At 37.2% G+C, this 25,252-nt stretch overlaps 2 protein-coding genes and 1 pseudogene across 4 annotated transcripts in view; 1 reads left to right on the forward strand and 2 right to left on the reverse strand.

The window, feature by feature from the left end:
- Positions 1 to 101: 101 nt before the first annotated feature.
- ETFRF1 (electron transfer flavoprotein regulatory factor 1) lies at positions 102 to 6,198 on the reverse strand. 2 transcript variants are annotated; one of them, XM_021690621.1, is made up of 3 exons: positions 6,142 to 6,198; positions 1,226 to 1,313; positions 102 to 1,144 (listed from the first exon to the last, which is right to left on the reverse strand). In XM_021690621.1, exons 2-3 carry the CDS (start codon positions 1,274 to 1,276, stop codon positions 923 to 925), a joined length of 273 nt encoding a protein of 90 aa, XP_021546296.1. In that variant the 5' UTR covers positions 1,277 to 1,313; positions 6,142 to 6,198; the 3' UTR covers positions 102 to 922. The 2 variants fall into 2 exon arrangements, with proteins under 2 accessions (XP_021546296.1, XP_021546297.1); XM_021690622.1 differs by having other exon boundaries at positions 6,138 to 6,188.
- Positions 6,199 to 22,534: 16,336 nt separating this feature from the next.
- Positions 22,535 to 25,252, forward strand: part of DNAI7 (dynein axonemal intermediate chain 7) — a 45,021-nt gene continuing 42,303 nt past the window's right edge. For both annotated transcript variants that reach the window (XM_021690516.2, XM_021690517.2), the window contains exons 1-2: positions 22,535 to 22,614; positions 23,868 to 23,959. In XM_021690516.2, the coding sequence (XP_021546191.1) occupies positions 23,900 to 23,959 (60 nt within the window). In that variant the 5' untranslated portion in view covers positions 22,535 to 22,614; positions 23,868 to 23,899. The remainder of the gene's footprint in view (positions 22,615 to 23,867; positions 23,960 to 25,252) is intronic.
- Positions 24,672 to 24,827, reverse strand: LOC123324906 (annotated as a pseudogene).

Here is a 25,252-nt window from a genome sequence, read left to right on the forward strand (position 1 = left end):
TGAAACATTTGCCCCACAATTGATATGGAATAGTTTATAAGCCACAGACACTATTATTAGTGAATCTTTTGCAGCTTAGATGTTAGATATATTCTTTGTGAAAGGTGCTGTGAACATTATGTAAAGGTTTAAGTGTTTGCTTAAAACCATGTTAGATTTAGGTCCATTTACTATGTTAACTCATTAAGAAGTAGATGCAAAACAGATCTGCCTTTATGATGAAAGAACAGAATAACATTATTTATTACTTTTTATCAGTAAAGGTAATTGATACACAACAGGTGACTTGTTTTAAGACCTAAAGGGAGTCAGCAGCAAAATTAATAATGGAAGATATTAAATAGGTATGTATATAATGCCAGTCACTGGCAGCCTACTTCAAGATCAGAAATAATCTTACTCCATACATATTATTTCTGTAACTGCACTTAAATCATTACCATGTGCTATTTGTTTTGTAGTGAACCTTGAATGTGTGCTGTTAATATATCAAATAGGTTCAAAAATAAGGAAATAAGATGGTACTCCTTCAAAAGTTAAGGAAAATTAATGTGCAATAAATTATTTTGCTTAGTTACATGCATTAAATGGCATTCTCTTGTCAGTAAATGGAGAAATGGGCTAAGAATAATTGGTAAAAACTTATTAAAATTATTTTAAGTACATTATATTTTCATTCAAAATTGGGTACTCATTAATTTTTAATTGGTAGTTGGCTATATTGCTGGTTTTGTATAAAAATTAAACATTAAGGATTGCTGATAAAGCTCTGTGAACAGAAGTTGAAACCTATTTTAGTTCATTAAGGCAGCTCAGGCATTTTTTACATGACGTGTAAATCTTGCCATTTTAAGTTAGTTAATCATATCTGGTATACATAAACAGCTGGCATTGAATTCCAGTCAAATTATAGTAATAGTGATCAGTTAGTTTTGTTGATATCTGAGTAATAGCGTTGTTTCATCGCTCTGTATTTCCTAAGGAAGTATAAGGCTTCTAGCTCTTTCATTACAAATTCGCCCCGTCCAATAAGCTCTTTGATCTTCTCTGGGTCCTTCACATCTTTGTTTTTAAGGAAAACACTCTTCAGACGCCTTTTAAAATAGTCTGCTCCTTTTGGATAGTCTCGCCCAAGATACAGCAGCTTAAAAAAGAAAGGTTACATATTTCTAAACAATCTGTATCTCAATAACATATGTATAAAACTGGCAACATAATTACTTACATTTTTATAAAGATTCAGTACTTCTCCTCTTAAAGAATTGGCCATTTTCATTTATTATGGAAAGTATCCACTTTTACACATAACATACCTAAAGAAAAATAAAAATTTTTGTAAATAACCGCATTGTAGTCCCAAAAAAGAATAAATGATTTTACACATTGGGAAAAAATGGTAATTTTTTTTTTTCATTCAATAAATACTTATTAAGCACTTATGTTCCAAGCACTGGGACATAGCTACGAAATGTCAGATAAGATACCTGCTCTCACAGAACTAACATTTCCTGTGGGAGACATAATACGAGAATTATGAATTGTGTAAGTCCTATGAAGGGAAAGGGTAATGAGAGAGAAAATGACTTGTCAAAGATAGTTATGTAGGTGTACCTTCTTTTATACAGAGTGGAATGAATTAGATTTGAATCCCAGCTGCATAATGTTACACAGATTAAACTTTATGAGCTTCAGTTTCCTTACTGTCGAAAGGAAGACTGTCTACGTTGCTCTCAAGGCAACATTTTCTAGTAGCCCATATTAAAAAATGTAACAAAAATTAATACATTTTGTTCATATCCAAAATATTTCAGTGTCATGTTAGATACATATCAGGTGCTTATAGGTATCAGTGGCTTAGTTGCCACCATACTGGACAGCATAGCTTTAGAGTATAGTTCCTGTGACAAGGACATTTTCCTACAGTACAACCATCAGAATAAGGAAGCTAACACTGCTGCATTACTACGTCAAACCACAACCCCTTCATGTTTTGGCAGTCATCCCAAAGATGCCCTTTATAGCAGAAAGTTCCAATTCAAGATTACACATTGCATTTAGTTTTCGTGTCTCTTTAGCCTTCAGTCTGGAAACAATTCAAGTTTCCTTGACTTCCATAACTTCATACTTGGGAAGATCACAGGCCATTTATTTTGTAGAATAGCTGGAGACTACCACAGATGTTTAAAGTGCTCAGAAATAACAGAGTAGCCTGGGAAGGGGAGCAAGGGACTGGAGAACAGGAAGGGATCAAAAGGCCGGAGGAAATCCTTGGGGATAATGGAGATGTTTATTATTGTGATTGTGGTGATAGTTTTATAGCTGTATACGTATGTCAAATTAATCAGATCGATTTACACTTTAAGTATAACTTACTATATGTCAATTATACCTCAGTAAAACTTTTTCAAAATTGGTGTAAGTATGCTGGTAAAATGTTAAAGAGGAAGGCTGGGAGATAGTGAGGTACACATGGAAATAGAGATCTAAACCACAAGCCTGCCAGTTAGTGGTCAGAATAGGTGGTTCAACCAGCCACCAGTCAAGTTGCATAAAACCAGGTATGCCTCTCTGGGGTGGGAGCCCTGCATGTAAACACTTATTTTAAATTTTTTAAAAAATATACTTGGAAGACTCCTGCTGCCGGGATGGCAGCTAAATGAAGTCCTTTTCATTTCTTGCTGAAGTTCATAAATCTGATTCTCTGGCTTCTCTTTCTTAAGGGGGAAACATGAACAAACATTATTTCCATTTTAATTCTTACATAATTCCCCACTTTACTAGTAGTTTTTAAGCTAATTCACATAGCAAACATACAATGTAGCAGAACAATTCTTTCTTTTTGAACTTTCTCGAAATTTTCTGTTTTTCTCTGGATTGCTTTTTCTGCTTTTGTCTAGATTGCTTCTGAGCTTTCTTCCCAAGTCTGCTTTTTTTCCATTTTTACAAGTGAAAGGACAAAAAAAGCTTTTTTAGAAGATTGCAGCTTAACAGACTGAGCCTCACTTAGGGATTATCTGAGTGCACCCTTTGTTGGGGAACCTCTGAAGTCAAAGTCATTCCTCCTGGACTGGCTGATCAGATTCCCCAGAGAAGAAACTTCCAATTTGCTGAGGGTTTGCCTATTCAACCTGAAGAAATGGAAGAAGGATGGGGGCCTTGCATTCAGCATTATGTACACCAAATTTAATTTCTGTTTCCAGTGTGGTTCTCATGTACTTAGTATACGTGAGGACACCTCAGTGCATAGAATATTATTATTTAGTCAGAAATACATCTCCATGCTTCCGTGGAGTGAGAGGTGCAGTCCCTCTAGAGGTGTTTTTCCTAAATAGCTTTTACTTAATCTCTTTGATTTACTTCATTCTTCATTTCCAATTCCATTGGCCCTGTTCCAGTGCCTTTTGAGAATTATGCAGTATAAATTGGGCTTTTCTGGTGTGTTGAGTCACATTCATCTGGTTTGCAGCTTCCAAATTTTTACTGTTGTCATCTCTTTTCTCTCTCATTTTTTGTTTATTTTTATATCCCTTCACTGATGATCAGTGGAGTTTTGAAAGGAAATGAAATTAGAAGGGTACATTTAATCTACCATATTAACACCTAATTTCCATTTTAAAACTTTTTTTGTTGTTTGCTGAGAGCCAGTTTCTAGCGTGATTTAATCTTATTGAAGAATGGCTCTTAAGAATCACATGCTTTAGGGGCGCCTGGGTGGCTCAGATGGTTAAGCGTCTGCCTTTGGCTCAGGTCATGATCCCAGGGCCTGGGATTGAGTACCGCATCGGGCTCCCTGCTAGGCGGGGAGCCTGCTTCTCTCCCTCTGCCTCTGCCTCTCTCTCTCTCTGACTTTCATGAATAAATAAATAAAATTAAAAAAAAAATCACATGCTTTAAAAATCATTCTAAATCTACATAGACATACTTTCAAGTTGCAAATTATAGCCTGTTTAATTTTCTGGCAAAGAACACAGCTTTATTTAACTCAGAATTTATGATTTGTAAAAGCTTAAATTAACCTTTTAAGCTATTGCCTTTTTTACAAATCATACATAATAAAAGGATTTGCCCAGCAAAAAATGTAGCTGGTTTACTAGGGTAAAATTGTCCTGTTCTTTGATATGTTAATTTGTAGAAGTTAAGGCAGTTTATTATTATTTTATGTTGACCTTCAGGCTTTAAGTTTATTAGCCATTGGGAGAAAGAGGTCTCCTTGGGTTCACCTGGTGAAGTTAAAGTGCAGCAGGGACCTGGGGCTGCTCCTTAACCCTACATGAAGTCATGCAGGTTACTGCTCTTTGTAAAGAGCCAAGCTATTAGGGACTAAGAGAAGCCCCCTATCATTCTGAGAATGTGTGTGGTGGGCAAGGGGAAGGAGGTACAATCCCCATTGATAGCTTTTTTCCAATGACTGCGGGCTGAGAGAGTTCAGACTTAACCAACTCCAGTCCTGGGTTAACTAAGAATTGTCATTTTACTGGTGGCCAAAGCTGTTGTTAATCAGTCTTCCTCATGAAGTTCAGATGGCAATAAAAGTTGAAGGAAAATGGGCAAAGAAAGGCAGTGCAATGTTACTATTTATTGGTTTCTAATAGATTTTGACTTCAAACAGCTGAAACGCATTTCCCCAAACTAGTTAAGCCTAAAAAGCTTCACATAAAAAACTCTTAACACCAGCTCCAAAGAATAGGTCATCAGAGAGGTAGGTGGCAAAAAATTTTTGCCCCCTAAGGCTGGCATTTGGCTTGGTCGAGGCATACCGAGGAGCCAGATTATAGAAGGGAGTTGAAAGGAGCTGGTATGTGTATGTTCAGAATGGGTCGATACTGTGCCAGTCTGAAGGCAAAGAGAGAACAGGAAATCGTCCTTACACTTAGGCAGCTTGCAAGGGAAGTACTAGAGAGCCAAACTCACTGGTATAATTTTTACAGCACAGTGTCCCTAGAACACAGTCTAGTATGTTCTCACACATCCCTAGCACTTCCTCCTCCCTAGGAGGGAGGCGGCATAGAGTGAGAGCTTGAGCAAGTCCTCTCCCCTAGAGGCCTACCATTTTAAGGTTATTTGGGATTACCATTAACACCACTGTATGCCCATCAATCCTAATTGAGTTGACTGAGGTTTTATATCATAAACATTATTAGCTTGACTGAAACACTAAAACAAAAGCTTCCATACCAGATGGCTTCAGAACTCTATATGAAGTCGACATTAAGATGTTTTTTATCTTGCTACCAGGGATTTGGGGATGGAGTGTCATAATTTACAATCTGGATTTCTATTACAATGGGAGTTAATAACACCTCAGCCCACAAGACTAGCTCAGTAATCCTTATTTACTAATATATTTAGTCAATAAAGTTGGGAGACAGCATTATACAATTAGAATTCAGAGATAAGAAATGCCAACGATTTTAAAGTATTCAATGTTTTGTCATGCTAAAACGGCCCTAAAAATCACAGAATTGAGCATTTGGAAGGAGCTTAATTTCTTAATCACTTAATTTCTTCTAGTTTTCCGGTTGGTCTAAGTTGCCAATGTTTCTTTATGTGGGGAGGAGACTGAAATTCTAAAGGTTGTGCAACTGGCTAGCACCATTAGCCTGTGACCTTGGGCTTAATGAGTCTTGCTGGGCCTCAGCGACCTTCAACTGTAGGAAATCCTTTACCCAGGAATTGCTTCAAGTAATTTCCAGTTCTTGTTTAGAGCTGCTCTTAGGAAAACCGGCTTGCAAAACATAACTTGCACAGAAAGTAAACTGAACCATGTGCAAAGAGAAGAATCCAAAGGTCATTAATTTCAAAATAACCAACCCTCTTGGAACCAATTTATTTACCCCTTCTCTAAATTGCCAATTGAGCCCCGTCCCCACTCGGGCCTAAGCTGTGGTGGCCCAGGCAGCCCACCCGGGTGTCAAGTCACTTCACTCAATCGCGTAGCCGGCGTCTCCCTTCCTTCTGGAAACGCCTCACAGAAAGACCGGCCCCAACACACTCCTAGGGAGGAAGAGAGACTGTCAACGTCAGAAGACGTTCAGAAACCCTATGCCACACCCGGTAGCCCCTGCCCAGACCATACTTCACCGCCTCCAGACCCCGGGATCTGGAAAACAATAAAACGTCCCGGCGACTGCACTCACGCACTTTCCGGCATTCCACAGCCGTAAAAGCCTCCGACCGCTTCGACTCTGGGCTCTGTCAACAGCGAGGCAGGGCGGGTGTTGGTGTGAGGCAGCCAGTCAGAGAAGGGGGCGGGGCGCCCCACGGAAGGACCCCGGCGCGATTGCGCGGACCAGTACGCGAGGATTTGCGCTCTTTCCCTTGGGGCAAGTGGGCGGGGCTTGTCGTCCTGACAACCCGGGAGCGTTCGTCCGCACACTCTGAGCTCCGATTTGGCCGACTACGAAGGGAGGCGGGAGGCTGTGCTGGCTGCAGAATGGTGAGCTGGGAAAGTGGGGGACCCAGGTGAAGGGGGAGCAGTGATTCCCCCGTGTTAAATGATGTAATAAGAGCCTGACATATTTTAGAGGGGAGCGGGTGGGTTTAAGAAAGAACCCTTACCCCTGTGGGAAATTGGCCTTCTGATCCGTGGCCTTCCCGTCCGGGATCTCAGGGACGGATGGGAATCTCAAACCGGTTTCTGCAAACGGGGGTTGGCCAGTGCGGTCAAATGGTGTCCTAATCTCGCACTGTTGCTAGGTTTAAGAATTGGCCTCAACCTGGTAATTTCCAAGAATGATAGAAGTTTCCATTAAATTGCTTTTTTCATTGGCAGCTTGGCGAAAATGTGTTTTTGTGCCTCCTCGGTAGTTAATTAAAAGCTGTTGCAGTTTCTTCTGCTTTGGATAGTCATTTTATGTGGTATTTTGTGGAAATATGAATTGTTTTGTGATTCAAATTACTCAGCTTGCCTTGAATTTGTTAAATATAATAAAGCTACTTGTTTTGTTTTAATGCACTCCTCAGCTGTTTTGTCTTTTTCCAGAACACAGACCAACCTGCCCCTTATGAGATGATCTCTGTTCCCATTTTCTTAAATGTGACTTCCATTTTCTGTGGTTAAAACCAAAGGAAGTAGAAAATGTAATTATTTAATTCATTAATTAAGGGGAAATACGGACTACTTTCTTTGTGTTTGACACTAGGCTAGAAGTCAAAGATCTAAAAGTGAATATTACAACCCCTCCCTGCTGTGGGAGACAGGCTAAGCTAATAAGAATACAGTTTTTTAACTGTAACAGTTGAAATGTCTACAATGGATTAAGTTGGGAATGATGAAATTGGGGTGGGAAAGGGCACAGAAAGGGAAGAGCAGTGCTTTTCAAACTTTGTTTTAAAGTATGAGTATGAATTTACCGGAATCGATGGACAATGTTCATGTCAGGAAGAACAGGAAGTAAATGGACTTTAAGCTGACTTAAAACTGCTGGTAAATTGAGGGAACAATAAGCCCCTATTTATTTTCCAATGGAACATAAATTTCATCTTATCCATCTAGCAATGTTTCTCAAAATGTCCCTGGAACATTTGCTTCTACCACATCTGGAATACTTGTTAAGATGCAGATTCTAGGAACAGACTGGACTCCAAACAGTCTGTACTGTTTCCTACTGTACTAGTTTCCTAAGGCTGCCAAGTACCAAAGTAAAACAAACTAAGTGGCTTAAACAGTAGAAACTTACTGTTGCACAATTCTAGTGGCTGATAAATCCAAGATCAAGGTGTTTCCAGGGCTCTGCTCCCTCTGTGGGTGCTAGGGAGAAATCTGTTCAGACCTTTTTCCTAGCTTTTAGTAGTTCCTTGGCTTGTGGCAACATAACCCCCATTCTTTATGTGGTGTTCTGTGTGCGTGTCTTTGTCCAAATTTCTCCTTTTTATTAGGCCACCAGTCGTATTGGATTAAAGGTTATTCTATTCCATTATGATCTCATCTTAATTTAATTACATCAACAACAACCCTAGTTCCAAATAAGGTAAAATTTGAAGGTACTGGGGAATAGGACGAGAAAGCAGTTCAATCTATAATATCTACTGAATCACAGTGGGGAGGGGGAAGTGTGTACACTTCTACCACAGGAATATGCATTTTTTTAACAAGCCCTCTGAACTTTGAAGAACTACAGTTGACTCTTGAATAACACTGGTCCACTTTGAACTGCGGGAATCCACTTATAGGCAGATTGTTTTGATAAATACAGTATGATACTGTCAATGTATTTTTCCTATTTTCCTAATATTTCTTTTCTCAAGCTTATTTTATTGCAAGAATACAGTATATAATACATATAACATACAAAATATGCGTTAACTGTTTATGTTATCAGTAAGTCTTCTAGTCAACAATAGGGTATTAATAGTTAAGTTTTGGGGGAAGTCAAAAGTTATATGTGGATTTTTGCCTGCATGGGGGTTGGCACCCCAACCCCTGCGTTGTTCAAGGGTCAATTGTACTATTCTACATGATGCTGTTTTTACGATTTGCAGGAGGGGTTAGGATAAGTACTAATCCCGAACCCACTTCACATTAAAAGCAGTAGTGAGAGATGGTAATTTGCCCATCTTAAAATATCACTACTTGAGAACAGGAGCAATACTGTGTGCGTATTCTGCTGTATAGTACTTATTTCAAGATGGGAGTGTATTAACTATTAATTGATAGTAAATATGATGATAAAAATAGAACTCAACTGAAAAAATTATATGTGAGCAGTCTCTACTATTCCTCTTTATATCATCTCCAGTGTCCCAGAGCTCCCTGTGTGCAAATCATTAATATCTGCTGAATGAATTAATGAAATATATGTACTTTCAAGGAGATAAAATCTGCTTCATGTCAGTTTCAACATTTATATTTAATACAGTTGATAATCTTATAGCTTGAACCAGTAATTTTTCCTGGATAAGTTGTCAGATGTGGAATGTGTATAATCTTATAGTCACATGATCTCCTACAGATTCCTTATCAGAAATCTAATGGACGCATGAGCCTAATCAGGAAATTACAAGTAGTGTTAATTGAAAAACACATGTAATGGTAATGCTAATGGTAAATATTTATTGCAATACTGTGCTTTCCAAATTAATTTCCAAAGAAGGATAGATCTGCTTTAAGACACATTGCTGAAGAGAATCGTTTTATAATAGCTTTGCCTGCTTTAAATAACTGATTCTTTTTCTAGAAAATCAGCAATCTAATTTTTCAGAAAGATTATTTATTTATGAGATCATTTCCACACTTTCAAACTTGACATCAGTACCTGTATTTTAGTCAATCACTTATTGTTCCTTGGACCCCTTTATCTCCCTGACTGCTACTTCTGTGTAGTGGTAGGTCATTTCATTACACATAGGTCATTGACTGTCACAAGAAAGAGTGTAAGATTTAAAGAGTGTATAATTTTAAAAAGGTGCTTCAGTGGGTGAACTATTTCTGTTTTTCCTAGACCTGCTTGTAGTTTTGTCTAAATTCTTTTTTAAAAGACTTTATCTTGAGATAATTTTAGTTTTACACAAAAGTTGCAAAGATGATGCAGAGTTTCCTTATGCTTTTTACCCAGCTTCTCCTAATTTTCACATTTTATATAATCTTGGTACTTTTGTTAAAAATATCTGAGTTTTTAAAAAATTTATCAATCCTTTTGTTTTTCCAACTTTCAGCGTCCCAAAGCAAAAAAGGTAGGTAGAAATTATTCTCTCAAAATAGTTTTATAAGCACTAACATTGTATGAACAGAATTTTTAAACATTTTTTAGTTTTATTATAGTTTATAATAGGATTTACTAAGCTTACTTTTTAGATTATTACTGCTATTTATTTTATTATTTTTTAAATTATGTTAATCACCATACATTACATTAGTTTTTGATGTAGTGTTCCATGATTCATTGTTTGTGCATAACACCCAGTGCTCCATGCAGAACGTTCCCTCTTTAATACCCATCACCAAGCTATCCCATCCTCCCACCCCCCTCCACTCTAGAACCCTCAGTTTGTTTTTCAGAGTCCATAGTTTGTCATGGTTCGTCTCCCATTCCGATTTCCCCCCCTTCATCCTTCCCCTCCTGCTATCTTCTTCTTCTTTTTTTTTTTTAAATGTATAATGTATTATTTGCTTCAGAGGTACAGATCTGTGATTCAGCAGTCTTGCAAACTTCACAGCGCTCACCATAGCACATACTCTCCCCAATGTCTATCACCCAGCCACCCCATCCCTCCCAACCCCCACCACTCCAGCAACCCTCAGTTTGTTTCCTAAGATTAAGAATTCCTCATGTGGGTGAGGTCATATGATACATGTCTTTCTATGATTGACTTATTTCGCTCAGCATGATACCCTCCAGTTCCATCCATGTCGTTGCAAATGGCAAGATTTTATTCTTTTTGATGGCTGCATAATATTCCATTGTATATATATATACCACATCTTCTTTATCCATTCATCTGTTGATGGACATCTTGGCTCTTTCCACAGTTTGGCTCTTGTGGATATTGCTGCTATAAACATTGGGGTGCACGTATCCCTTCGGATCCCTACATTTGTATCTTTGGGGTAAATACCCAGTAGTGCAATTGCTCCATCGTATGGTAGCTCTATTTTCAACTTTTTGAAGAACCTCCATACTGTTTTCCAGAGTGGCTGCACCAGCTAGCATTCCCACCAACAGTGTAGGAGGGTTCCCCTTTCTCCGCATCCCCGCCAACATCTGTTGTTTCCTGACTTGTTAATTTTAGCCATTCTGACTGGTGTGAGGTGGTATCTCACTGAGATTTGGATTTGGATTTCCCTGATGCCGAGTGATGTGGAGCATTTTTTCATGTGTTTGTTGGCCATTTGGATGTCTTCTTTGGAAAAATGTCTGTTCATGTCTTCTGCCCATTTCTTGATTGGATCATTTGTTCTTTGGGTGTTGAGTTTAAGAAGTTCTTTATAGATTTTGGATACTAGCCCTTTATCTGATATGTCATTTGCAAATATCTTCTCCCATTCTGTTGGTTGTCTTTTGGTTTTGTGGACTGTTTCTTTTGCTGTGCAAAAGCTTTTTATCTTGATGAGGTCCCAATAGTTCCTTTTTGCTCTTGCTTCCCTTGCCTTTGGCAATGTTTCTAGGAAGAAGTTGCTTCGGCTGAGGTCGAAGAGGTTGCTGCCTGTGTTCTCCTTTAGGATTTTGATGGACTCCTGTCTCACATTTAGGTCTTTCAACCATTTGGAGTCTATTTTGTGTGTGTGGTGTAAGGAAATGGTCCAGTTTCATTCTTCTGCATGTGGCTGTCCAATTTTCCCAACACCATTTGTTGAAGAGACTGTCTTTTTTCCATTGGACATTCTTTCCTCCTTTGTCAAAGATTAGTTGACCATAGAGTTGAGGGTCCATTTCTGGGCTCTCTATTCTGTTCCATTGATCTATGTGTCTGTTTTTGTGCCGGTACCATACTGTGTTGATGATGACAGCTTTGTAATAGAGCTGGAAGTCCGGAATTGTGATGCCACCAGCTTTGCTTTTCTTTTTCAACATTCCTCTGGGTATTCGAGGTCTTTTCTGGTTCCATACAAATTTTAGGATTATTTGTTCCATTTCTTTGAAAAAAGTGGATGTATTTTGATGGGGATTGCATTGAATGTGTAGATTGCTCTAGGTAGCATTGACATCTTCACAATATTTGTTCTTCCAATCCATGAGCATGGAACGTTTTTCCATTTCTTTGTGTCTTCCTCAATTTCTTTCATGAGTATTTGATAGTTTTCTGAGTACATATCCTTTGCCTCTTTGGTTAGATTTATTCCTAGGTATCATATGGTTTTGGGTGCAATTGTAAATGGGATCGACTCCTTAATTTCTCTTTCTTCTGTCTTGTTGTTGGTGTATAGGAATGGCACTGATTTCTGTGCATTGATTTTATATCCTGCCACTTTACTGAATTCCTGTATGAGTTCTAGCAGTTTTGGGGTGGAGTCTTTGGGGTTTTCCATATAAAGTATCATATCATCTGCAAAAAGTGAGAGTTTGACTTCTTCTTTGCCAATTTGGATGCCTTTTATTTCTTTTGGTTGTCTGATTGCTGTGGCTAGGACTTCTAATAGTATGTTGAATAGCAGTGGTGATAGTGGACATCCCTGCTCTGTTCCTGATCTTAGGGAGAAAGCTCTCAGTTTTGCCCCATTGAGAATGATATTCGCTGTGGCTTTTTCATAGATGGCTTTTATGATATTGAGGTATGTACCCTCTATGCCTATACTCTGAAGAGTTCTGATCAAGAAAGGATGCTGTACTTTGTCAAATGCTTTTTCTGCATCTATTGAGAGGATCATATGGTTCTTGTTCTTTCTTTTATTAATGTACTGTATCACATTGATTGATGTGCAGATGTTCAACCAACCTTGCAGCCCAGGGATAAATCCCACTTGGTCGTGGTGAATAATCCTTTTAATGTACTGTTGGATCCTATTGGCTAGTATTTTGGTGAGAATTTTTGCATCCATGTTCATCAAGGATATTGGTCTGTAATTCTCCTTTTTGATGGGGTCTTTGGTTTGGGGATCAAGGTAATGGTGGCCTCATAAAACGAGTTTGGAAGTTTTCCTTCCATTTCTACTTTTTGGAACAGTTTCAGAAAAATAGGTATTAATTCTTCTTTAAATGTGTGGTAGAATTTCCCTGGGAAGCCATCTGGCCCTGGGCTTTTGTTTGTTGGGAGATTTTTGATGACTGCTTCAATTTCCTTAGTGGTTACAGGTCTGTTCAGGTTTTCTATTTCTTCCTGGTTCAGTTTTGGTAGTTGATACATCTCTAGGAATGCATCCCTTTCTTCCAGGTTATCTAATTTGCTGGCATATAGTTGCTCATAATATGTTCTTTTAATTGTTTGTATTTCTTTGGTGTTGGTTGTGATCTCTCCTCTTTCATTCATGATTTTGTTGATTTGGGTCCTTTCTCTTTTCTTTTTGATAAGTCTGGCCAGGGGTTTATCAATCTTGTTAATTCTTTCAAAAAACCAGCTCCTTGTTTCGTTGGTCTGTTCTACTGGGTTTTTTTTGTTTGTTTGTTTCTATTTCATTGATTTCTGCTCTGATCTTTATTATTTCTCTTCTCCTGCTGGGTTTAGGCTTTATTTGCTGTTCTCTCTCCAGCTCCTTTAGGTGTAGGGTTAGGTTGTATATTTGAGACCTTTCTTGTTTCTTGAGAAAGGCTTGTATACTTTCCTTTTAGGACTGCCTTTGCTGTATCCCAAAGATATTGAACAGTTGTGTTTTCATTTCCATTTGTTTCCATGAACTTTTTTAATTCTTCTTTAATTTCCTGGTTGACCCATTCATTCTTTAGTAGAATGCTCTTTAGCCTCCATGTATTTGAGTTCTTTCCAACTTTCCTCTTGTGATTGAGTTCTAGTTTCAAAGCATTGTGGTCTGAAAATATACAGGGAATAATCCCAATCTTTTGGTACTGTTTGAGACCTGATTTGTGACCTAGGATGTGATCTATTCTGGAGAATGTTCCATGGGCACTAGAGAAGAATGTGTATTCCATTGCTTTGGGATGGAATGTTCTGAATATATCTGTGAAGTCCATTTGATCCAGTGTGTCATTTAAAGTCTTTATTTCCTTGTTGATCTTTTGCTTAGATGATCTGTCCATTTCAGTGAGGGGGGTGTTAAAGTCCCCCACTATTATTGTATTGTTGTCAATGTGTTTCTTTGATTTTGTTATTAATTGCCTTATATAATTGGCTGCTCCCATGTTAGGGCATAGATATTTACAATTGTTAGATCTTCTTGTTGGATAGAGCCTTTAAGTAGGATATAGTGTCCTTCCTCATCTCTTATTACAGTCTTTGGTTTAAAATCTAATTTGTCTGATATGAGGATTGCCACCCCAGCTTTCTTTTGGTGTCCATTAGCATGGTAAATGGTTTTCCACCCCCTCACTTTCAATCTGGGGGTGTCTTTGGGTCTAAAATGAGTGTCTTGCAGACAGCATATCGATGGGTCTTATTCTTTTATCCAATCTGATAGCCTGTGTCTTTTGATTGGGGCATTTAGCCCGTTTACATTCAGGGTAACTATTGAAAGATAGGAATTTAGTGCCACTGTATTGCCTGTAAGGTGACTGTTACTGTATATTGTCTGTGTTCCTTTCTGGTCTGTGTTGCTTTTAGGCTCTCTCTTTGCTTAGAGGACCCCTTTCAGTATTTCTTGTAGGGCTGGTTTCGTGTTTGCAAATTCCTTTAGTTTTTGTTTGTCCTGGAAGCTTTTTATTCTCCTTCTATTTTCTTTTTTTTTTTTTTTTAAGATTTTATTTATTTATTTGACAGAGAAAGACACAGCAAGAGAGGGAACACAAGCAGGGAGTGGGAGAGGGAGAAGCAGACTCCCTGCCGAGCAGGGAGCCTGATGCGGGACTCAATCCCGGGACTCCAGGATCATGACCTGAGCCGAAGGCAGTCGCTTAACCAACTGAGCCACCCAGGCGCCCATCTCCTTCTATTTTCAATGACAGCCTAGCTGGATATAGTATTCTTGGCTGCATATTTTTCTCATTTAGTGCTCTGAATATATCATGCCAGTCCTTTCTGGCCTGCCAGGTGTCTGTGGATAGGTCTGTTGCCAATCTAATGTTTCTACCATTGTAGGTTACAGATCTCTTCTCCCGAGCTGCTTTCAGGATTTTCTCTTTGTCTCTGAGACTTATTACTGCTATTTAAATCATGGGCAATCCTTTACAAAACAGGACATACTTCAAATTTGACATAAAAAGATTCTTCTAGTTTCACAGTTTTTAATTTTTCCTTATACCTAGGTTTGAGGTTTTTTATTAGTTGTGCTCTAGAAAATGTTAGATTAGGAACCCCTTTTCTTTATTCCAGATAAACATAAAAATTTAGTTACAAAACCTTAAAAGCAGACCCCCCAAGGTAAAATGTCTTTAGATGGATTGCATAGTAATGCATACTTGATTTTCTTTTATACTTTGTAGAAATTTGAATTTAATAAAGGATGTCTAGAATGCCTTATTCTCTTCTTCACTTAATAGATTTCTACTTTAAAGCAGAAATTATAATTTCTTGACCGGCAAGCCAGATTTAGTCCCTAACCATATTTTGTTTGACCAGAAAAGTTTTTTTAATTTGTTGCCAAATTATTTTCATACAAAAATGTGATTTCCATCTATTCTGAAAAATTGGAAACCTGATAACATTGGGCCTATAGTCCTGTAAGGCAGCAGTTGGCTAGACTGAGTAGCAGCCACCCCTTTTAGAAATGCATAAACTCTTCAGTTTGCCATGGTCTTGACTATGACCAAACTCCCTACTTTATTTACCTGCCTGATCCCAATAGGGATTTGGGTTTGGAATGCTGGCTTTAAGGTATATTTCATAAGGTCACTTCTCTGTGAAATTTTCTACTGTTCTTTCTTCCACAATCAGTTATGCTGTGTTCTCATAGCACATTCATTTGTACATACCTCAGTTATAACCTTTATATCATTTTATTGTAATAATTAATAATTGTGAGTTAAGTTCAGGAGCATGTCATATTAGTTTTTATATTCATAGCATTTAGCACAATGCCTGGCCCATGATAGAAATTCAATCAATATTTGTCTAATGAATATGTGAAACCCATTTACCCTGCCAACATTCAAAAACACCTGGGCCCTTGACCATTTAAAGGAAATGCTTATTTAAATGTGTATTCAATATTTATACAGTTAAAAATTTCTTCAAGAAATGCTTTTGAGTGCCTTCTGTGTTTGCTTCTCTCAGTCATTTGGACCCACTACCAACCTGAAACTATTTTAAGGACTGTGGGTATAACTGAACAAAATTTATGAAGGTTCTGGAAACATTCTCATGGAAGTATTCTGGAGGACTACAATTATTTGTATGTGGGTCTGTAATAGTTTATTGGTTTGTGTGGATTCTCATTTTTGGTTTTAGATTGTGAAATCTTAGAGACATTGTTTTCAGTGTGAAAACTCATTGTTCTAAGTGACTTCTGTGCTTAACTGTATATGCATGGATGCTAAATAAATACTTCTGGACTATTTTGTTCAGAGTGTTGAATCCCTTAGAGAATGGTGAAAGGAAGCGTATGAAATTTGAAACCAAACATAAGGAATAAATCACTCACTTTTTATTTATTCCATTCTTAAAGATTGTGGTTTGGGGATTGAGTCTGTAAGGGAATTTATAGTATAGTTAGGAAAGCATTGAAAGATATATTTTATTCTTTGTGATTTGTCACAGATTTTTTTTTTAAGGGAAAAGTAATAAATGCACATGGTATAAAATTAAAATAGCATAAAAATGGAAAATTTCCTCTTACTCAAGACTGGAAGAACTACTGCATATCTTTTCATAAATTGTCTAAGCGTTAAAGAGTACACACACAATCCCTTTTCTCCCCACAGTTGGGAGCATTCTGCACCTTCTATTTATCATTTAATGATATTGTATTTCATTATCCTAGGATACTCATCTTTTTACATTTTAACATTACTAAAATTGAGATATGTCTTATACTCAGTATCATCTTAAAATCATCATAGTCCTGGATTGACATCCATTTCTTCTAGAGAGGATGTTTGCTTCTGTCAGTCACATGGGCTTACTCATACCTAATACTACTTTAAATTCTCTGAGAGTTTTTGGACCATGCTAATGGTATCAGTCAGGCTACAAATCCATGTGAACTGGCTTGTGGTTTAAATTTTCAGGATTTTTTTTCTTCTTTCTATTCCTTTTCAGGATTAAGATCTGCAAGTTTTCATGCTGTATCTTTCTGTGTTGTGGTTCATTTCTCATTACTCATATATCCAGCTTTATTTAGGCATCTCCTATTAGGCTCCCATCTTGGGCATTCCCTTTTTTTGTAGTAATAATTTTAAGGTACATCTTACATCTGATGGCATCATAGATTGGATAGAATAGGTGTGTCTTTGGACCTTTTTGTTTCAGCACAATGAGTTAGTGTCACTTCTTCTCACAGCTGCATCATATTTCATTGAAAGTATGTACTATGATTTTTATGTTGTCCCTCTTTTTTGCTATCACAAACAAGGTAAGAATGAAGATCTTTGTATATAAGGCCTTGCATCTGTATGGACGAATACTTATTTCATCGATTTAGCAGTGTTCTAGACATTAAGAGAACAGTAACAAGACAGAGTCTCTGATCTCATGAAACTTACATTCTTTTTTTATCCCGCTTTATTGAGATATAATTGATATATAACATTCTATAAGTTTAAGGTCTACAATGTAACAATTTGATGTACTTATATATTATGAAGTGATTACAAAACTAAAGTTAATTACACATCTGTCATCTCACATAATTACCATTATATATATGTGTGTGTATGTGTGTGTGTGTGTGGTGAAAACATTTAAGATTGACTAAGCAACTTTCAAATATACAATACAGTATTGTTAACTGTAGTCAGCACGCTGTACAGTAGATCTTCAGAACTTACTCATCTTGTAACTGGAAGTTTATGCTCTTTGACAAATATCTGCCCATTTCACCCATGCCCTAGCCCCTGACAATCACCAATTTATTCTGTTTCTATGAGTTCAGCTTTTTTAGATTCCACATGTAAGTAAGATCATATAGTGTTTGTCTCTGACTTATTTCACTTAGCATAATGCCCTCAAGGTTCATCTATGTTGTCACAAATAACAAGATTTTCTTCTTTTTATGACTGAATAATATTCCACTTATATTTATCCATTCTTCTATGGATGGACAGTTTGTTTGCATGTCTTGCAGTACACATGGGGGTGCAGATATCTCTTTGAGATGGTGGTGTCATTTTATAAAGCTTACATTCTATCTGGGGGAGGTGAGGTGACGTATATAATTTCAGATAGCTTTGAAAATGCAGAAAACCAAGAAAGGGGTCAGTGAGAAATGTGGGGTAGGGAATAGTGGTGATGCTATTTCATATAGGGTGATTAAGGAAGTAAAGTTTGAGTAGAGACCTAGATGAAGCAAGGGAGTTAGTCAATAATTACCTGGGGGATGAGACTCTAGAAAGAAAAAAACAGTTATTGCAATAATGGCCAAGTAGGCCATGGTGAAATGTTTGGGTTTTATTCTGAGTGTGATTGGTAGCCTAGGAAAGTTGTAAGCAGAAGAGTGATATGGTCTGATTTACATTTTTTTTAAATTTTTTTATTTATTTGCGAGAGAGAGAATGAAAGAGAGCATGAGAGGGAGGAGGGTCAGAGGGAGAAGCAGACTCCCTGCTGAGCAGGGAGCCCGATGTGGGACTCGATCCTGGGACTCCAGGATCATGACCTGAGCCGAAGGCAGTCGCTTAACCAACTAAGCCACCCAGGCGCCCGGTCTGATTTACATTTTTAAAAGGTGAGTGGAAAATTCATTGTAGGGAAGTAAGAGTAGAATCAGGAGGACCAGTTACAAGGCTATTGCAGCAGTCTGGATCAGAAGTCTTTTTACCAAAATAAACCTACAAGTAAAAAGTACTCTCAGAGATATACAAAGATTTTCTAAGGATGCCAGGACACAGATAGTTTTATGGAAATCAATTTCCAGATCATCAACTTCCATATTTCGCCTTTACTGGGAAAAATCTGTCATGAGGTCCTCCCTTTTCACAATTACTCTCTTGCTTTACAAAACCAAAGTGGATCTAAATCTTAGTGGTTCATTGCCCCAGGGCCTAGGCTATGAAACTAAGGGAAAATTCAAATATTGATGTTAGCAAAGCTTTCTCTAATGAAGGTACCAAGGGACTTTTTGTCTTTTGTTCTTTGTGGTGAAATATGGCAGTAGAGGTATTGCGATAATGTGAATTTCTTATATGTTGTAGCTTGGAGTTGTGGAACTGGTAATAATTTTTAGTGAGTTACCTGTGAGATTATTGTGCAATGAAGATGCAAAAAACCCTCTCACAATGTAATTTATAATATTAATTTTTTAATGAAGAAAGATTTAAGGGTATCACCAAAAATGTAAATAAGCTTAATGTTTTCACTAAAGATGCTTGTGAAACTTGATATAACTTAAACTAGTATTATTCGTTGCAAAAGCAAGGAAAATTGTACAAGACTACAGAAAAGTTACACTGTTAGAAGATCTATCACTGCATTTACAGCAGTTTTTTTTTTTTTTCAGAAACCACTGTACTTCATAGAATACATGGAATAGCAGAAGACATGAATTAGATTGTAGGGGAAAATTGCCTTATAGGTTAATGAATACATAGATGATTCCAGTTGTTCCCAGCTAATAACTATGACTGTTCTTCCAGTAAAGAAAACGGCATTATTAATGAAATTTTGACATTTGGATTCTTTTAGTAATACAACTGTGAAGAGATTTTACAGGACTTAGAATGCTTTTCTTTGAATTGACTTTATTTGAATAGATTAAGAATGGTGCCCAAGTACTTCCCAGCATAGAACTGTAAAGAATGGGCAACAGGGGGACTTATTGTTCATATCTGTACTTTAAATCCTATTTTAATTTTAGAACACTATACATACAGTCCCCAAATTACAATGGTTCTACTTGTGATTTTTCAGCTTTATGATGGCATAAAAGTGATACATATTCAGTAGAAACCATTCTTCAAATTTTGGATTTTGGTCTTTTCCTGTGCTAGTGATAGGTGGTACAATACTCTCCCAAGACGCTGGGTGGCAGCAGTGAGCCACCCAGCTCAGCCAGCCACCTGATCACAGGCTTAAACAACCAAAACACTTATAACCATTCTGTACCCATACAACCATTCTGTTTTTCACTTTCAGTACAATATTCAGTATAGGACATGAGATATTCAAGACTTTATTATAAAATAGACTTTGTGTTAGATGATTTTGTCCAGTTGTAGGCCAACGTAAGCACTTTTAAGGTAGGGTAGGCTAAACTATGATGTTTGGTAGGCTAGGTATATTAAATGCATTTTTTACTTACCATAGTTTCAACCTAAAATGGGTTGACTGAGATGTAACCCCATCTCAAGGAAGATCTGTATTCACAAACAGGCTTTGGTTGCCTAAAATTTGAGTCCTGGTTTCTATGGAACATTCAGTGTTGACCCTAAAATGTGAATTGTGTTACGATCAGAACATTAAAATTGCATCTTTTTAAAACAGCATGTGAGGAAATAGAGTCAATTCATACCTGGCTCATTATAAAACGTGAGGTAGCTTGTCATGAGGATGTGTATTAACACATTTATTTGTACTGAAAAATGAATCAGACTGTCTTGGCCATCGTAAGATTCCTTGACAGGAGAGGTTTTAATGTAGCAATAAAAATGAAATGAAAGCCCAATTAGAGTGGGTCATGCAGAAAATGGGAAAGTAGAAGCAGTGGGCAAGTCTTTTTAGGCGGTCTGATATAAAAGGTAATGGAATTAGAGCAAAAAATGGAAAGGGATGTGAAATATAGGGAGGGAGGAATTTATGAATAACTAGAGGTATTAATTACAGGAGCCAAGTCTTATTAAATAGGCAGTAAAAGATAGGATCCAGTGTAAAAGTGGCAGGTGCAGCCTTAAATAGCAGAAGGGATATAAATCATACAACATAAAGGGAGGGAAGGCAGACCAAGATATGTAGATAGGTTCAAAGATTTGGGTGTGTAACTGAAATTATTCTCAGAGTTTCCAGTGGTATGAGAGAGAAAGTCAACAGCTAAGAATAAGAAAGAGGAGAGGATTTGGGAGGTTTGAAGAGTGAGGAGAATGAAGCAGTGGTAGGAATACTGGATGGCACAAAGTCTATTTAAAATTTATGCTCATAAATTTGAGCTCATGTATTTTTCTCTGGCAAGGTTCAGCTGCTCCTATTGCTAGTGCAGAATAGATGGAGAGTTGAGTTAAACTACATCTAGGAATTCGCCAGCTGAGCTTCTCTGAGGGACAGGAAAATGGGGGAAGTGGAAATATATAAGTTAGTGACTATGGTGATGAGTTGTGAAACCTAACCTGGGTAAAGAAGTGGAGGAATGGGGGGGGATTAATGATCAATGAAGAAATGGTAGGGCTAATGGATTAGAGATTCCAATGGAGCATTCTGCAGTAGGTGAGCCAAAAGGAGAAGATGGTCATCCAAAAGTCTGTATATTCCAAGGAGTAACCACTCTACTGATTGCTAAATTGAGATAGTGCTCTTTTCTTTCTATCCTTCCCCGGGGAAATGGAGAGGAGGTCGTTATCACCAAGATAGTTCTCAAATTTGTATTCCATAGCCCTGATCTCTTTGCTAAACCTCAGTTCTTCAGGTTCAGTGCCAGCAAACATTGCCTGGATGCTCTACTCACACTCATATTAATTATATTTAACTCCTTTCAACAATGTTTCATCCAAATTTACTTGTTCTGGACTACAGTTTTTCTTTTTGACTCTTCTCTAACTCATTCTTCTCCTTGCTCCAATTTTTATCATTATCAAATAAGTTAGCTTATATAATATTTATTGGATCCATTCTCCTGTGTTTATTACATTGTTATGACTTTAGTTTTAGTAACTACTCTTAATAGTCACCCAAATGGTATCCTCTTCATAATCTTTTTTTTCTAATACAAAGTTAGTTTTCAAAATTAAATTCTTAATAGCCACAGCCCTTCTCAAAAACTTTTAGGGGGTTTCCACTTTTTTAGAATAATGTCCAACCTCTATAGCATAGGCTCCAACCTTTTCTTCCATTTTCATTTCTATAACCTTTTCTTGGAATCTCCCAGGGCCCATGAACTTCTTGGCCTTTCCAGTGCCATCCCGTCTCCATATCTTATTGCCTGCATTTCCCTCTTCCTGAGATACCTTCCCCACATATCTGAATGTTAAAATCTTTTGGGCACAAACTTAAATCCTACCTGCTCTATAAAGTATTTTTAATCATTATAGACATATAGTAGTATTAAAACTATTTTTACATATATTTTATATATATTTGACATCTATTTTATATATATTGTATATATATTTTATTTTAATCCTTACAACAATAAAATGAGGTCTTTTTTTAAAGATTTTATTTATTTGCGAGACAGAGAGGGTGCATGAGTGGGGGGAGGGGCAGAGATTGAGAGAGAGAGAATTTGAAGCAGATTCTGTGGTGAGCGCCGAACCCGACACGGGGCTCGACTCACAGCTCTGAGATCATGACCTGAGCGTAAATCAAGAGTGGACACTCAACTGACTGAGCCACCCAGGCGCCCCCAAATGAGGTCTTATTTAGCACCATTTTAAAGATGCGGAAACTGGGAATGAGAAAATTATGTAAATTGCATATTAATTGCATAGTATTAATTGTATAGTAATTAAATTGGCACTGTCACTCTTGCCTTTAAATAACTTATATGCTTATTTTTCTTACTTGTTTCCATGCTTTGTCCTCAATGCATTGGGTCGAGGCTTTGTTCATAATAGTCTTATTTGAACGAATGAAAGACTAGATTCATGGAAGCATAAGTGTTTTTCATAATTACTATTTGAGGGATACGTGTTTTAAAGTAATTTGGGTGCATATTAATAGCCTTTTTTTATGTTGTGACATTTAAGTCTGGCAGGAAGAAGAGGAAAATCACCAAAGCTGAACGATTAAAGCAGCTACAAGAGGAGGAGGAAAGACGGCAGAAAGAGGAAGGTACAAAATACACAGTGTTACTATTTTCATATGCAAGAAATATAACAGTAGGTTGGTATTTCTACATTCTTTTAAAAGAATTTTCAAAATTCTTCAATTTTTCAAATTTCATCTGTTTTATAATAAATGTCTGCTGTTTAAAGGGTACCCAGAAAGTTCTGTTAGTACACACCCATCACTTTCAGAAGTGGAGTTGTCAGGTAAAATACAGAATGCCCTGTTAAATTTGAATTTCAGATAAACAATGGATAATTTGGGATAATTTGCCTCAGGCAATATGGAACATATTTAAATTTTTTTAAAAAGGCAGTTCTTTTATCTGAAATTCAGGTTCAACTAAGCACTCTGTATTTTTATTTGCTAACTCTGGCAACCCTATCTTGAAGTGTTTGTATTTACTGATGAAATCAGAGGCATTGGTGCTTATTGTACAGTAAGAATTCTGAAACTCAAATTCACTAAATATAGGAAGTAGACACTAGCAAGAAATGTACAGAGCAGCCTAAGTTCTTATAGTTTAATAATATTTATTTGCCAAATTTAAAGAGGATTTTCATTTGTAAAAAAAAAAAAAGTCAGTTAAAAATTAATAAAAATATCAGTTATTTAAAATACCAAAAAGTGATTTTAAAAATCTGACTATTTCAAGTGGTTGTAGCTTTTAGCATTAAGAACATGTGTGATTCAAATTCAGGTTTTAAAAGTCTGTCGTCTGGTTCCATGTTGATTTTTTTTATGTGTAATCATTATAAATCCTTCTTAGGTGGCTCATGATAAGAATACATTATCAGGATCTAGATCTCGGGGCAAGTTTTATTATATTGGATTAAACTCATTCTTCAACATATATTTCATATTCTGTTTTTAATAGTGAAAGCAAGAGAAGATTAGGGTAGTTGCTTCTGATGATGTAGATGTCACAAACTTACGGAAATCTTCTGAAGACTTTACCTCTCCTTAATTACCCATGATAGATCTGTCACTTTTTATTGGTTAAATCATTATTGGATTTCTATAAACTTTTTGGGCAAGAGAAATATCATTATAGTCCTATTTTCTTGGCCAGAAAGTTTGAGTCATGTTGTTTTTTGAAAGAAGTCTAGCATTCGTCTTATTTCTACCACATGATATGGTTGTGACTTCTATAAAATATTCCACCACCCTTACATCTTGAAAATACTTTAAGCAATTTTAAGGGCTTAAAAATAGATTGATTTAATCACTGAGAAAAAAAATTTTTTTTGGTTCTTTAGAGGAGGCTCGTGTGAAATATGAAAAAGAAGAAATGGAAAGGCTTGAAATACAACGGATTGAGAAAGAAAAATGGCATCAACTTGAAGCAAAAGTATATAAACATTAGTAATATTTTTTTAAAAGATTTTGTTTATTTGTCAGAGACAGAGAGAGAGCTCGTGCACACAAGCAGGGGGAGCGGCGGGCAGAGGGAGAAGCAGGCTCTCCGCTGAGCAAGGACCTCAATGTAGGACTCGATCCCAGAACCCTGGGATCATGACCTGAGCTGAAGGCAGATGCTTAACCAACTGAACCACCCAGGCGCCCCTAGTAATGTTATTAATGAAGACACACTATGTGGCTGTCAGATATGTTTGGCCATGTAACGTCACTCTCCCCCATACCTACCACTAATATTTAGGCCTTTATAAACTGGTTTAACTCATTTAATCCTACCAGAAAGTTAGTGAAATTATTACCCACATTTCACAGATAAGGAAATTGCGGAATAGGGAAAGTAAGCAGCAGAGCCAGGATTTAGACATAAATAGCTTTGCTTCGGAGCCCTTGCTTGTAAGCATTGTTATTTTTCTCAATCTGTTTTATAGATAAACAGGGATGCCCCTCCCCCACCCCCCAAACTCGAATTCTACCTCTCCTGTTTCAGTTTTTTTTTTTAATTTCTTCTTTTTAGAGTTTATTTATTTATTTGAGAGAGAGAGAGAAAGAGATAGAGAGAGCACAAGTGGGGAGGAGAGGGAGAAGCAGGCTCCCTGCAGAGCAAGGAGCCTGATGCTGGGCTCGATCCTAGGACCCCGGGATCATGACCTGAGCCGAAGGCAGACATTTAACCGACTGAGCCACCCAGGCGCCCTCTCCTGTTTTAGCTTTACTTCTCTTTTTCACCAGAATTTTTCAATTAGCAATAATCGCGCCTCGGATACACCTCATTGGCTACGATACTGCCACTGTGCAAAGCTTTTCACCAGAATTTTTCAGATCAGTAGTTCTGAAATATTTTGATCTGAGGAGAAACCTCTTAAGTATTAAAAATTGAAGACCCCCAAGGAGATTTGTTTATGTGGATTATATCTATCAATATTTACCATATTAGAAATTCAAACTGAGAAATTTTAAGATGCATTATATTAATAGATATTAAATATCCCCCAAAGAATGTGCCCCCTAGTACAGCTTGTGACTTGATTTGTGCTGAGGCACCAGGAATTTTATACCATTTTGTGCCATTAGTGCAAATGTATACACAGCAAAAAAGGCAAATACTGTTTTAGTATTATTATGTAGACAGATTTGACCTCACAGATCCCTAGAGTCTTGGGGACCCACTAGGAGTCTGCAGATCATTCACAAACCACAGTTTCAGATGAAACCTTTTGGAAATAGC

The sequence above is a fragment of the Neomonachus schauinslandi genome, chromosome 5 (assembly GCF_002201575.2).
Source record: "Neomonachus schauinslandi chromosome 5, ASM220157v2, whole genome shotgun sequence".
Taxonomy (NCBI): domain Eukaryota; kingdom Metazoa; phylum Chordata; class Mammalia; order Carnivora; family Phocidae; genus Neomonachus; species Neomonachus schauinslandi.